The 15278-nt window shown below is 46.6% G+C and overlaps 1 protein-coding gene across 6 annotated transcripts in view; it reads left to right on the top strand.

Moving 5' to 3' along the window:
- Window positions 1–4052: 4052 nt before the first annotated feature.
- MRAS (muscle RAS oncogene homolog) overlaps window positions 4053–15278 on the top strand; it is a 38546-nt gene continuing 27320 nt past the window's right edge. Inside the window, exons 1-2 of one of the 6 annotated variants that reach the window (XM_058840014.1) lie at window positions 4053–4069; window positions 4518–4672. In XM_058840014.1, coding sequence (XP_058695997.1) covers window positions 4552–4672 — 121 coding nt within the window. In that variant the 5' untranslated portion in view covers window positions 4053–4069; window positions 4518–4551. The other 5 variants (XM_058840012.1, XM_058840011.1, XM_058840013.1 and 2 more) reach the window with 5 other exon arrangements.

Raw genomic sequence — 15278 nt, 5'->3', positions numbered from 1 at the left:
TATTTCCAAGGATCTAATCTGGCCAGCAGAAACTTACTTCCCTTGTGTTTTATTAGGAGCAATAAAAGTCGCACCTTCCCTCAACACTTGTAAACTGAGTGCATCTGGCATGGAAGTAAGTGCAAGATGGTGAGATCTCAAATGCGAAGCCCTTACTCCTAAATTAATGGTGATCCTAATGGGAATAATTCCATTCAAAGGAAGTGTCAGATAAAATGAGTCTATTTCCTTAGGGAAGTGTGTTCTTTTATAAAGCTCTGCCAATCCCTGCCTTTTTAAAAACCAAATTGGCAGTCTCTTTGTTTCACAGCCAAATTCCTTATCCTAGGCCTGGAGTATGTCTGGGAAAACATTTCTAGAGAATCCCCTGTTATAAATAACCTGGAGAAGCGATGTGTTCTTTGTATCCTTCCTAGAACAAAGAGCAGTGGGCTCTAAAAGGGCATGCAGAAAGGGCTGGTTCCTTGTAGTAGAAGAAAAAAAATCTTGATCTTGAGGCTGATGTTTGCAGCTTGTGCTCAGGATGAGTCACATGAAAGGCAAATTGAGATAAGAGCAAAGAATCCTGAAAGCAAATGACTGAGTTTAATCTCTGTATCCCATTTTTCATGGTCTTTGCTGTAGAAATAAAACCTCTGCACTCCCCTGTAATGTCTCCTTAAAAGGTGCAGCACCACGAGCCCCCCTGAGCTTCCTACCTGTGCCTCCACTGTATGTTCCCTAAGCATCTCAGGAGGTTTTTGCTTTGGTTCATAGAGGGTGCTCATGGTCAGCCTGTCCCAGCCCTCCTGCAGCTGTCACAGCCACACCGTGTCCCATCTCCAGCCACACTGACTCTGAGACAGTCACATGAGAGCTTTTATCACGTTTATGTAGTTGCACGTGAATATCACTAGATGTCCTCTACTGCTAAGTAGCTTCACCGTGGTCTATGCCAAGCACCAGAGAAATTCGGTGAAATCAATCTCAGTTGTTTACAATGAATAGCTTATGAAGTTATAAGCTTAATGAAGCTTGTAGCTTCATTGTTCCTAGCCCATAGAAGCAGAGCAATATTGTTCATCCATAGCCCAAAGGTGTGATCTGCTATCTCTGACCAACTGGACTCACAGTGGCAGCAAAGCTACTGCAATGGTTTCACACAGATTTGGAGTCAACTGGGAATGTAGGAACATCTCAGCCTTTTCCTTTGCAGCTCATTTGAGATCGAGCCATCAGACAGGGTTCAGGCTGTCTCCATGTGCTCTTCTCCAAATTCACCACCGAGGGTCCAGTACACAGGTCTCTGCTCTTGCAAGATCTCATCTGCTGCAGGATGGTGCATTTACCTCTGCAGGGTACAGGCAGGTACAGCTCCAGGCTCCAGCACAACCTGCCTGTCCTCCAGACATTGATGCAAGCAGCACCTTGGGTCAGTTCTTGGGTGAGCCACTGCATCCCCTCCAACCCCATTTCCATCCTCTGACTTTCCTGAAGTGACCTCTTCTCCCTGGCTGTGTGGCACCAGCAGGACCTTGCTGTGGTGCTGTGCAAACCCTCGTGTTTGCAACCTCCTGCTGCAGAGCTTGGGCAAGGGAAGTGTCCCCAGCAGCCCAAAAGGCAGCTGCCAACAAAACAGGCCAAGAGGCTCATGCTGCACTAACCCACTCAATATGGGATAATAAACAGCCACGTTCATCTAGACCTGATAGTGAAATATTATGCTACATACATAATGCATCCTCTGATTTAGTGAGAGCTTGCCTGAAATATAATCTGAATTGAGGAGTTCAGAGGTTGTACAGTCACTTCAATCTATTCACTGAAGCTGAAACAGACTGGAAATGTCATGTGCTTAAATCTATATAGGGGAAATGTTGGCTGAAATTTTAAGGCGCTCTTTTATTTTAGCTTTGTATTTTGTTCCAGAGTTTGAAGTGTCACCCATCCTGCACTCACATCCCCCCAGGGAGGGCTGGTGAAGGGGAGGCTCTTCATGCCACTGCCTCTGCTGTCAAACTGAACGTGATTTTTTGTTTGAGGGCTCCTTGGGGTGAGTCAGCAGGATACAAAAATGCACTTAAATAGGAGTTGTATTGTATAAGCGCTCAACCACAGCAGCAATTCCCCTTTAGCAATGTTGTTAACTAATACGCACTACAAGGAATTTAATGCTGCTCCAGATTCTGGATGGAATTGAAAGAGGACTTTCTGGCATTCTCCTCCATCCATAATTTTAGTATTTCTTATGGATAGGAAGGCTACTGAGAACTGAGCAATAGCCCAGATACCTGACATACAGGAGCCAGGACACAGGCCCTTCCTGTCAAATGTTACTGACTTTGGTATGAAATGCCTCAGAGATTTTCAGATTCAGGTGTCTGAATATTTGGCTTGACTGGCAGAAACAGCTATCTCCACAGAAGCAGAAATGTGCAGCTCTGAAGGGTGATCTGTTGAAGATGCCCAAATAGAAAGCTGGATGCTCAGATTTAAAGATCTAAACCTGAAATCTTTGGCCTACCAGTCCCAGGACTGCTGTGTCCCCAGCATTTAGTGACAGCATTTCCACACCTCTGAGGGTGTATAAATGACCTGCTGTGGTTAGTTTCACCGATTCTGCCATTGCTGGTGGCAAGATGTGCTGATAGCAAAAACCAGATTCCTCATAGCCAGCCGCCTCCATCACTGCACTGCAGTCGGACCTGGAAAGATGAGGAGGCTGTTTTGTCCTAGCAGGAAAATTTGTAACCAACAAAGAAGCTGCTTCACACTAAATTCAGGTGTAAACATGTGACTACTTTTGACAAATCCACGCCTTATAAATCCAGCTGTTGATTCATGTGAACAAAACACATCTGTCCCACGGTTTGGTTGAGAAAGCCTGTGGGGATCCTCCTAGTCTGCTCCCTCTCACCTCTTCCACACTGCTGGACCAACGCAGATTTTGAGGCAGATACTCATGTATCTTGTATGTAAAATGACAGTACACTTCTCTCTGCCTCTTACACGTGTGGGAAAGAGCACAGAGGCTGTCTTGTTCTGTCCATGTTGCAGCGCTACTCCTTGGGTAGATCTTTCTGGGGACTACTGGAGTGTATGTAATGCTAATTCAGCACAGGAAGAGAGCTGTGACTCTTCACTTGGGTTTAAAAACCATTTTGAGTTCCTGTACTCCTGTTTTGCGAACCACCAAGGAGGTAACCCCTGACCCAGCAAGGTAAAATAGCAGGTGCCTAGATGTAGCCCCCTGAGATGCAGTGGGCACTCTGTATGTCCCTGAGCATCCTGCAGGGTTGTGCCCAAGGTGCTCCTGTGGTAGGACACAACCTTCCTGCCATGGATTATTCTCACAAAGCCATTGCCAGCATCCTCTGTGAGGGCAGCATGTGTCAGTAAGTGTGTGTAGGTGCGGGAGCAGAGTTTTGCTGGTGTCAGGTGCAAGGTGTGAGGTGGCAAAGAGCCCGCAGGTGGCATGGGAAGCACTGCTTTGGTTCTGCCTCCCAATGCCAGCCAGGGGCACAAATGAGAAGAAAACACTGCCCATGTGTTCCCTGAGAGCTATACAGGATGAGCTGTGGTGTATTAAACAGGAATTTTCTTACTGCGATTAATGAGGCTTTCTCATATATGTATATAGGGGAGGAGGATAAGGGGGGTTGTGTGCGCATAGCAGCTGGTTCTCAAAAGCTCGGTGTGTGTTGTGTTCATGTGGTATGAAAGGCGCTTGTACCAGTCCGTGCCCTCCGGCCGTTGCCCCGTCCATCAGACGGAACCGGCTGTTTACTGTCCTGCTCCTCCTCGTCAGCTGGCGGCTGCACGAACCCGGCGGCCGGAGGGTCGGTCCGCTCCCCGTCAGCCACAGCCCCGCGGGGCCCGGGGTGCGGGCGGGGAGAGCCGGCCCGAGCGGTTTAAGGTGCCGCCGCTGCCGCCCCGCTCCACCTTAACGCGCGGCGGCGGCGGACGGGCCCATTGCCGCGCCGGGGGTCGGCGGGCCCGGGCCCCCGGGAGCGGCGCCGCGGCCGCGCCCGCCGGACAGCGGCACCCACGCGTGTCCCGAGCGTATCCCGGCCGAGCCGCCGCTCCGCAGGTGACGGCGGGGCCCCGCACCGCCGCGAATCCCCCTCCGGCGGCGCCCGGGCCGGCCCCCGGCGGCGGGGCCGGGCTATTTATAGCAGCCGCGGCGGCGATATAAGGGACGGCCGGGCGCGGGCTGCGCTGCCGCGGCCGCCGGGGCCGGAGCGCGCGGGGGCCGCCGGCGCTGCCCGGCCGCTGAGGGCGCGGCCCCGCAGCCCGGGGTGAGCTGGGCGGGGAGGAGCTCGGAGCGGTGCCGCTCCGTCCCGTCAGCGGGGCGGGGGGACGCGGCCGAGCACACGATAACCCGGGCGTGTTCTGGCCGTCCCCCGCGGGGCGCGGGACAGCGCCGCGCACTTCGGGCGCTCCACGCGTGACAAGCCCGCGGGAGGGGCGGGACCGCCGTGACACCCGGCGGTAACCGCGGCGGGGCTTCCCCCTCTGATTCTTCCCTCTCCCTACAGCGATTCCCGCTGAAATGCGGCGCCCCACGCTGGCATGAGCCCCCCCGTCGGGAGCAGCGCGCCCCGGGCACCGCCGCTTTCCCTGGCCCAGCTCGGTGTCGGGAGGAGAGCGCTGTCGCCGCGGAGCCGCCGCTCGCAGCAGCGCCGGACGGACGGTACGGGGGCTTCGTGCGGCGGGAGGGCTGCGGGGGCCCGGCGTCCCTGCCCCGCCGAGCGCCGGCCAGAGGGAGTGTGTGGCGCAATGGTCGGAACGCCGTGCGGTCCGTGTCTTCTCCGGGCTGTGCGCTGAGGAGAGGGGTCGCTCTGAGTTACGCGGTGTAATGGAAGGTCTTTGTAAATTGAGGGTTTGTTGGATTTTGCTTGTGACAGGGATTACACATCACCCCCCCCACTCCCCCGCCGCAGATTCAGAGTCGCGGTAAGATTTTAGTTTCCTACCCTGGGTGTATTTTGATGTGATCTGGGTATGGCGAGATTTCTTATCTTACATTAAAATTGCTCTTGGATCACTGAGTACTTTGTATAAGCTTCCATAACTTTTACAAGCGATAGAGATGCTATCTTCAATTACAAAGAAACAAAGAGAGGAGGAGGTACGGATTTGGGGTGGGTTTTTTTGGTTGGTTTTGGTTTTTTTCTTCTGGTTTTACTTTACTTTTACTTTGCTTTTTTACTCTCTGCTGTAAGAAAACAAGCTGAACCACAGATAGGACTAAGATTTTTCTGACCTTGTGTTTGGGATTGCTGGGATTAGATAGAAAACTTGTAGGTTTTTTGTTTGTTTATTTATTTTAATCAATGGTTTAAGAGCCCTAGAAAAACGTATGAAGCCCCGCTTCCTAGACAGAGAAACTCAGATAAAGCCACGCTGGCTGTAAGCTGAGGAGCGAGTTAAGTGTTAGACCTCGGGGGGATAAGTCTCAAGCATCGTGCTCTCCTCTGCTCCAGTGACCCTCCCTGTCGGAGCTGATCGCGTCGTGAAACAAATTGGGACTTCACACCGGCAGGTCAGAGTGGAGACAGGGCTTTTCTCAGAAGAGCAAAGCACACAGGGGAGCCCCGACCCCGGCGTGAGGCTTTTTCCCAGCACAGGGAACTGCAGCCCTTCATCACTGTCAGCTGGCACAGTTCTCCAGTAATGCCATGGAAATACGGAAATCTAAGCCATCAATTCTTCAAGTAGCTTAAATCATCTAAGTTGGGATTTTGTTGGCAGGCTTAAAGGGATGCTATTGTGTGGAAATGTTTAAACATCTTACCTGGAAACTGTTGTTCAAAGAAGAGTTGAGATTAGGAAAAGTGACTGAACTTTATAGTCATATCAGCTATAGATGTGCTTTCTGAGTTTTCATTGTGAAATTATCTGATTAGCTCAGGCTCTTTCTGCACAAGAGAGATGCATTTCAAAGCCCTGAAACTGTAATTTTTCTATATGAAAGGTACTTGTCTCTTGCTCTGAATATGTTAAAACAGATTTGCAGAAACATGGTCTATTAATTTAAGAAAGGCTAAGAGGAAGATAGGAGAAAGAACAAGGGGTGTGGCAAGGAAATTACAAAGTAAAAGCTTTAAAGAAGAACACCACTCTGTAGTAGAACTTTGGGCTGCCTAAGAGAGGTATGATTTCTTTCTAGGTATTTGAGTCTGAAAATACCAAGCTGACAGCTTCTCATTAAAAATAATAGTGTATGTAGAAAATAGGTATGACTAGCTTCATATTATAGTTCTGCATCAATTTGTTTGTCTTTCTTCGTTTTTTCTCCTCCATTCCAGGAGATATCCTATATGATAAAGAGTGTATACCCAGACTGCAGAGAGCCAAACGACCCATCAAGCATCACTCCTGAGCCAGGGCAGCTGCGTTAGGGTCAGAGCTGGCCCAGCACCTCTTTTCAGAAATGATGTGAGAGGCAGTTCTATTTATTGAAGTTTTTGGTGGGTATTTTCACAAGCTCAAATATTTTTGCAGATGTTCTAAGAATTGCAGAAAGTAAACTTGCCTTCTTCATGGGAGGAGGTTTTAGTATTTGTTGCACTGGATGTTTTTTTCTTAACCTGGGACTGAGGCTAGCACTAGGGAGGAATAACATTGTATCAGAAGGTGGTTAGAGGGGACTGACTTCCTTCTCCCCACGAATTTTTTTGGCACTGGTGGAGACATGGCATTTGGGGATTGGAAGTGTGAAAATGAGTCCTGCATATGAGCTGGTGTTATTGGCAAAGGCAGTGTAAGGCAGGTGGATATAAGAAAAATGGATGTGGTGATTCACTGGTGTTGATACTGTGCTGTGGTTTCTTAGGCTCTTCTTTAACTGCAGTGTCCTGAATCCTCCCTGGCCCATTAGCTGCACCATGTGCTTCTAGTGGTGTTTCAGGATTGACAGCGTTTGAGCAGACACTCTACCCCCTTCTCTTAATTTTGGAAGGCTCCTTGAGCAAAGCCGTTCAGCTTCATTCATTTCTGCCCTTTCATTTTTATCGTCCTTCCCTTGGTGTGAAGTCGTTTCTGTAGCTGGATTCAAGACAAGAACCTCTATCCACAGCTGCCAAGCCTGGCATCCTTACTGACATGCTGGCTACAGGTGAGTCAGTTCATTAGGATGAATCAGTATGCTCTATAAAAGTTTTAGGCTCCAGACTTCAGCTTGACTACTCTTAATAATTTGGTTTTGCCTGGGTTATTTGTTTGTCACTCCTTCAGCCCAGCTGTCACTTCTGGTGGCTCCTCACTTTAGACTCGCTCAGCTTTTGGAGCCATGCAGCGCCTTCAGTGCAGTGCCCCTACAATTTGTAGAGCTGCTTTTGCCCTCAGCATTGTAACTTCCCCATGACTGCTCATCCCTTTACCTCTCTTACCTGTACAGGTGGAGTTAGGAGGGATTGCACCTTAGCATGGGAATGTGCAGCTCTTAATGCAGGGAGTACTTCAGATTCTGGAGGTGGAGAATATCAACATGAATCCACAGGAATGAAGAGGGGAGTGTTTTGCCAAGGTGGTGCTGTTTGCATAAGCTTTTACTGTCATAAATAAGTAAATTGAGATTCAGGGGACACATTCAATGTGAAAAATAGGGAATTAATTTTCAGGCTTCTGAGGCAGGGCTAAGGAAGAGAAGTGGTATTAAAGATATGGAAATGTGCCTTTCAAAGATGGATGACATTATTTTTGTTGTATGAAGCACCCAAGTTTAATGGAGTATAAAGCAGAAGGGGTTGGGAGGATTTGATCCAAGTGAAAACAGAATGAGCGTGGGTCTGGCAGATGGGAGGAACATTAGCCCACTCCTTGGAGGAGTTGTTGCTTCTTTCTCCTGTTGTTGCTTACAGGGGTGCTTGAGAGAAGATACTTACCAGGGAGGGGAGAGTAGCCTTCCTGTTCTACTTTAATGTCACCGGCTGTATTTTTCTCTGTGGGGAAACAAAGTTCCAGTGCTCCAGTGGGTCACATCCTGAGTGTTTGTATCCAAAGTAAATCTAGAGCAACACCATCTACTTCAATAAGATCTGCAATAAGCCACGACTGGCTCTTTCTGAACAGAGAGGAGAAATGAGCAGCTGTAACTTCTGATGCTGAATTTTTTGGCATACTCATTTTTTTGAGATTTATGGCTCTGTTATTCCCCGTTTGAGAATGTAGTGGAGCAATTGCTGATCCGAGCATGTGTATGTGTGAGAAAATGTCAGATGAGGGGTAATATATATGGAAATCTTGCATAGAGATGGAACAGGCAGCCAGTTTGCCTGAAATAATTGTACAAAAATTATTTGTACAAAAAAGTCTCCTGAAATAACGATTGAGGGAAGGGGTAGGGACAGGGTTGGGGGAAGTTAACAATATTTTTAAGTAGCTTGCTCTAGTTACAGTGCTCATTACTGACTCTCCTGCAATTTTACTGCTTCAGACACTGCTTTTCCAGTGAGTGGTGCTTGGTGTTGTGCTTGCAGATAGGTTTCTGAGAGACCAGCCCAATTGCTGGAGCTAGATGAAGGGATTGGAAACTGCCCCTAACTACTTTCTTGGTGACAAACTGGCCAAAGGTGGGTAAGCTAAGGTCAGCAACTCTTACAGGTACCAATGAACCTGCCTCTCACTGAGATCACTTCTATCTAAAATGGGGTAGTAGAAGTTACTTCTTTGTGGGGTGTGTTGAGAGCATAAATATACATGAGTTACTTCAGAAGGCATCCAAGTATCTGAGACGGTCTTGGATGGGATTCCCCTTCCTGCTACTTGTCTTCTAGCCAGAACTGACCAGCAGAAATGTTCAGTGCTTGTACAATTTACGTATTAAGTTTTGGCAAAATTTTGTTAACCTTGGAATTTGATTGACATTGACAGGCTCAAGAGTAAAATCTTGAACTAGTTTCTTCTTCTACTATAGAGCAGCTTAAAAAGTTCCTGGCACTCCTTCACCTTCTCCCAGATAACACAATGTCTGCCTTGCCTTCTCTTTGAGAAGATCTGCTTTTGCAGAGAATGTTGAACCAAATATCTAACTTTATGCAGGGTGGTAAAAGTGGTTTATTCTGTCTTCATCAGCTCTTGACTGCATCTGCCTAGTTCTTGGTCTAGAGATGAATGTCACTGAGGACTGCCTGGGGACTATTTTGCATCTGAATGGTGACTTGTAATGATTCAGGTAATGGGCCAGACCACTGCTTTATATAGTGACTGGTGCTAGTCCAGTGAAGCAAACAGCTGCTACAAATTTCCATCATCTCCAGTAAAAACAAGTACAACAGCATCAGCTTGCAGCCAGTTTACAGTAAACCTACTCCTCTGGCTGTGGGTTAACCTCCTTAAATGTCCCTTGTGGTCAGGTCTGTTACTCTCTATGTGAAAATAAGTCTTTCTGATTTACTGGAGTGTAAATAAACCAAGAAGGTCTTTCACGTTCAGGCTCTCTCATCAGCATATATTAGTAACGCTCATCAGCTTTTGACTGGAACTTTGATGGCATAATTACTCTGAAAGGGTAACATATTCAAAACTACCTGTGTGACTTTGGGAGTTAGATTCCTCAGAGTCTTAGTCATTATTTTAAATAGGAATTAGCTTTTTAAGCTATACACACTCCTGGAAGTTTTAAGCAAAGGCTTTTGTTTATCTTGTCTTTAAAATGCCAGTTTCTAAGATGAGAGTGGCAGCTCTGCCACTCCACTCATTTCAGATATTAAATAAGAATGTTGGAGAAACAATTAGAAAAATACTGTGGTAAATAAATACTCATGGGTAATCTTGGTAGACAGGTCCAAGAAGTAAAAATGTACTTTACAGTCACCTGACAGCAGGATGGATGTGAGCTATGTCTTTAGGACAGCTGAGAGGATGACTGATGCCTCAGCTGTTGTTGTAGACAGAGCAAAGCATGTATTTCCCTAGACAGGATTTGGTGCACTTAACTCAAATAGCTTGTGACTAGAACAGTTCGAGTCACTAGGGCAAACATTGTTATCAGAAGAAACAGATAAGCTAAGAAAACAGTTTTGCATGCTCCAGTGTTTGTGTAGGTAAGATTTTAATTTGCTATCAGTCCTAGTGTTCTTTTTGAGCAGTGATGGATTAGTCTTGATACTTGTGCAAGTTTTAAAGCATTCCTGTAACACTTGTAATGCAAAATCTATTTATTTTGCAACATACCTGTGAGATAGGGACCTGCTCTTTGTCTCATTTGTACAGCTAGGGAACTGAAGTATTCAGTAAAGCTAAACACAGTGTGAAGGATTGATCACACAAGAAAGTCTGCAGCAGGACAGACAGGAGGGTGCTGAAACTGGGTCTCAATTCCCATGAAAATCAACAAGCTCAGCTCCATACTTTTCCTATCTGGCTCTTCCTCGGTGCTTCTGAAGCAGTTTGTGGCATTTGCTTGGCTAGACAATGTGGGTTTGGCTTTTCCAAGGAAGGAAGCTCAAGCCTGGTGAGGGAGGGAGGTGATGTATGTCTGGGGGAAGATGAAGAGTGGGGAGCATCCCCCAGCTGGACATGCCTCCACAACCACTTCTGCAGTGAGTGGCTTCCCCAAGGCTGGCACAGGCTGCTTCTCGGCTACTGAAAATATTCCTTTCTGGCAAATCCCTGCTTTTCTTAATAAAGTTGATATGAGTGGCTGGGTTGATGATGGAGCTTTCTGCCCAACTCCACATCTGCTGCCACAGTGCCGAGTCCCTGTGCTGCCTGCGTTCCGTGACGGAGCAGAGCCTCATCTATTCTATCTCAGCTGTGTGAGGGTCACCAGTGGTTGGGGTTTGGTGGAGGAAGCTGTCCAAAGCTGGCAGGAGGAATTTTTTGTTATGGTTTCATGATGAACAGTAACAATGTGAGTTTTATTGCTCAGAATGTATCCACGTTTATAGGATGCTATATTTAAAAAGGAGAAAAAATGAGTCATGGGGAGCTTATGCTAATGCTAAGTATTTATGTCTACCTCTTGTGAGGCTGAAGGCAGTGGGAGTTGAGCAACATTCTTGTGAAGTGTCTAGAGGATTTACAGATCAAACTAAAGCCTGCTGAAGTCAGCTGTAAGTCATGCTGTGCCTCGCTCGGGGCCCATGTCATGTACTGTGTGTGGGTTACAGTGAAATATTCCTCTTGGGAAGCCCAGGAGCGCTCAGTGTGCCGAATTCCCTGGGCTTGGGCAGGAGCTTGACTTGCTCCCAGAAGTTACTGTTCTGCCACTGGAAAGTCACTCCTGGGTTGCTGCCAGGGCGGGGATGTTGCTGTGCCTCCCAGGCCATGCCTGCAGCATCACAGGAATGGTACCTGCTCCCTGAGTGGGAGCAGGCAGAGCCTGGCATGTCCCGGCTTCTCCTGCTCCTCCGCAGCAGCTGCGGTCCCAAGGAGATGTCATGTCAGGGTCTGCTGTGCTACGAGCTGCTGGAGCTTTCCTTTCAGAGCTGCACAGGGACACAGGAGTCCCAGGGTTCTGATACTTCCACTTATGGCATGTCTTGACACTAATTCATTTGGCTTCCACTTAATTATGAAGTTCAAATGTTGGAGTTTGTTTTATTTTAAAGTTCTTTAATGAAATTGCTGTCTGATTGAGAGTGCCAGTGAATTCAGCTTTCCAAGTGTCTGCTTGCCAGCATGCCCCAGCTCCTGTCACAGCTATAGGAAGGACTGGGATTAGGATTTCACTGGTGGGTGAGCCAACAATGGGGTATGGAGAGGGACACTGTGAACAAATCCTGACAGCGCCATGTGTCCAAAAAATGCAGATTTGGCAACAGCAAGAGGCTCCGCAGTTCATCTGTTTTATCCACTTATTGGAAGGAGGAGATTTTGAAGTGAGCAAAAAAATAATTATTAAAGTGAAATCTTCAGCTTTATTGGACTTTTTTCATTTGTTTTCTTGTGATTTGTTCTGGTTTTGTTTTTGTATTTTTTTTAACAATTGGTCATACCAGTATGAAAATGAATGTGTTTGAACTTCCTTTGATACAGTTTTGAGTGGTACACTATTGCAGCCTGTTCTGTTTTCCAGTGCAAGGCATACTCTGGTTTATGGAAACACATCTTCATTTTGCAAATATAAGAGGGGTTGAAAAGCTTTTGAATAGGGATCTGCTCTTTGCATTGCTAGAAGCACTAAGCCTCATGGTGAGTCTGATAGGCAGTAGCTGGAACAAAGACCCACCCAACCCAGATTAAAAGGATGTTAGTGCACATCAGTGTAGTGGGAATCACATCCAATTTTTTTTCTTAAGCTGGCCCTTCCACATAAAGAACTACTAAAACACTCAGTATAGTATGTCTTCAGGTACCTGGTGACTCCCAAAAAAAAAGCATTTAAAGGGTTTTTTTTCTGTGAATTTGTGATCCTTTGATACAAGCTCTTTACCAGTTGGTTGTTGAAACACAGACTCTGAAGGGGTACTAAATGACAAAAGTAACAGGATGCAGATGGAATTTAATCTATTGGACACATCCAGACACTGTTATCGAGTCTGTCATCTGTGCTTAGCATACCCAGATAGCTCCTGAGTGGTCTGCATAGACAGCTGGCAGTTTAGTAGAGATTGTGATCTTCAGAAAATATGTAGCTGACGTCTTGTGTAATACTTGCTATGGAAGTATTGGTGTCACCAGCCTAAGTGCAACACTTGCTGGGTAGGGAACACATATCATATATATAACATATAAAGCAGAACTCTTTGGAAGAAGTTATTCAGTATCAAGCACTGCCAGAAAGAGTCATGAAGGGCATCCACAGAGCTTGTGCTGCAGGGTGATGAACTGGGAGCAAGGAGGTCACTGCAGGAATCCCTTTGGCTCAGTAGTGCTTGCTGCTGAGCTGCAGTTGTAGACTGAGGCTGGTTTGGTGGCTGCTGGTGTTTTGTGGGGACAAGAATCCCTAACTAACCCTGGAACAGGAGGAGACATGCCCCAGTGCTCTGGAAAAACCCTCAGCTGTTGTGAATTGTTTTTGTGCAACAGTGCAAGGTCAAACAGTGCCGCTGTAGCTCTCAGAATAGTGCATGATCTCTCTGTAAAGGTACCTGCCTGCATCTGACACAGCTGCCCTTGGAGAGCAAGGAAGGTATTGCCTGAGCCCACTCTGTGCACTTCACTGCCGCATGAAGAGACCTTGGGGGTAGCTGGGGAAGGATTGTAGCTCAGAATTAGCAAGTCCAGAGGTTGTAATCAGCTGTAGTGATGAGGTGGACTTGAATGAGTACTTGCAGCACTTCCCTAAGAAAATACTCTGTAGCTCAAGGGCAGAGTGCTTTGAGAGAGACTTCTGTTTCCTCCATATGCTGTGGATGCTTTCAGATCTAATCTGCAAACAGGGAATATGTCAGGCATGAGGTGCAGACCATTTGCTTTTCTTGAGGTTTGGGCAGGTCCAAAGCGATACTGAATGCTCTGTTAAGGTGCTTGGCTGGGCACCACTTCCTCTGTGCATCCTGCGGAATAGCTCCACGAAGCACAAGGGCGCTGGCAAGCTGCTGCATCGCCCTAGTCCTGTGAGCAGCAAGAGTTTTGTTACATGAGATTTACTTGTGGAGTATTAAGTCTGTCTTCAAAAGTTTGACTTGGACCAAATGCCTGTGGAGCATGAAGTGGCTTTCATGTTAATCGGCAAAGTTAGCTAAGAGAATATATAATTCCTTATTCTTTTTGCAATGTCGTGAGCCTGTTTAATTAGGCAACTGGGATTTGAATTATTAAATAACAGAACAGTTTCGATCTACTTTTCTGTTGGTAAAGATCTCCAGCAACCCCATTTTTATTCCGTGGATTTTTAAATTATGAGCTTCAGAAACTCTTTGAACCTCAGGAGGATGGCTTACTGGATCCAGGAGGACAGAGAAATAGGACTCTTTTTTTAAAGTCTCCTGGGCACAGCAAGTTACTCTCTGTTGTTTACATACCAACCTCACAAGAATATGGAAATAAATGCTAGGCTGTCGAAGCAAAGCAGAAAAATTGTGTTTTCAGCCATATCCTGTGTCAAAGCATCTGTTTGGTTTTGTCCAGCATAAGAATAAATCCTACTGCACAAAACACTGGGAGTCCTTCTCTGGTTTGGGGGAAAAGAGAATCAAGCAAAGTAACAGGAGCTGCAGTTCATGGGCTTGGGAAGACTCCTGAAGGTGGACAGGCGTAGCTGAGGGAAAGGACAAAGTGGAGCTGTCTCAGCCAGAGCAGTGAAGAACTATTAAACTTGAGCAGTGATTGGAGGTGTGCCACCTTCAAGGCAACAATGAAAGGGCTGAGGAAATGTCTGCCACTGTCCATGGTTGGGGCAGACCCTGGGCAGGGTGTCCTTGTGGGCATCAGGAGGCAAGGGACTTGCTAACAAAGCCACTTGGCCCCAAAAAACTCCTTAAATATCTTCCAACCTCAGGCTTCTCCAGCTGTCCTGACCCCAGGCTAATGTATTCTGGTTCCTGTTTGGGACTGGTGCACTTCAAAAGCCTTGTTGAGTGGAGGGGTGGGTGGACACCGTGGGTGGAACTGGTGACCCAAAATACCATTTCCCCTTCCTAAGGCTGGGCGTATACCAAACTTGTGTCTCTGTGTGGTGAAAGAATATGAACCAAAAGTGCTGAGAGATGCAGTGGTTAAATTGAAACATGCTGTGGCAGGATGAAAGTAATCTTGTCCCTTACAAGGCCTTAATGCTTTGGGGCTTTATTTTTTTCAAGTGGCTGCCATCCATGCTGTCTCTATCTGTGCTTTTAATAGAGATATTTTTATATACAGAGATGTATCAAGATGCCATCAGGTTAAATCACCCCATGTTATATTATCACTCACTAGGTTGATATAAAAAAACAGTATCTGTAGTTGTGTTTTATTTAAAATTTTAAGTCTGAAGTGTCATTGAAGGTGCTGAAGCATAAGAGGATGACTCCCATGTCTATGGTCTATGTCCCTTGCAGAGAGCCCTGCAGTACAAAGAAGGGTCAAATCCAAATATTTTGCTGTTTCTGTGAGTCTGGTATGTAAAATATGATGCAAATGAGAGATTTACCTGGATTTCCAAGACTAAGGATAATCCATAATCTCTTTGCTTGGTGTTTAAAAACAATGGCACTGTACATGCATAGGAATGGCACATGAGATCTACCTTAAGGCTAGAGCTACATAATTCTGTGTCCCACTGGTTTTAAGAGACCTCGGTGTGTTGACTTAGTTACAACTTTGCAGCAGGGTAGCTGTACTTCAGAGCTCTGTGGTAGATGGAAGTTAAAAATAAGTCTTATAGCAGAACCTAAACATTTCTTTGGAATTTCTCAGCCAAGGTCTCT

The sequence above is a fragment of the Poecile atricapillus genome, chromosome 5 (assembly GCF_030490865.1).
Source record: "Poecile atricapillus isolate bPoeAtr1 chromosome 5, bPoeAtr1.hap1, whole genome shotgun sequence".
Lineage (NCBI taxonomy): Eukaryota > Metazoa > Chordata > Aves > Passeriformes > Paridae > Poecile > Poecile atricapillus.
This window is presented reverse-complemented; position numbering and strand designations above follow the sequence as displayed.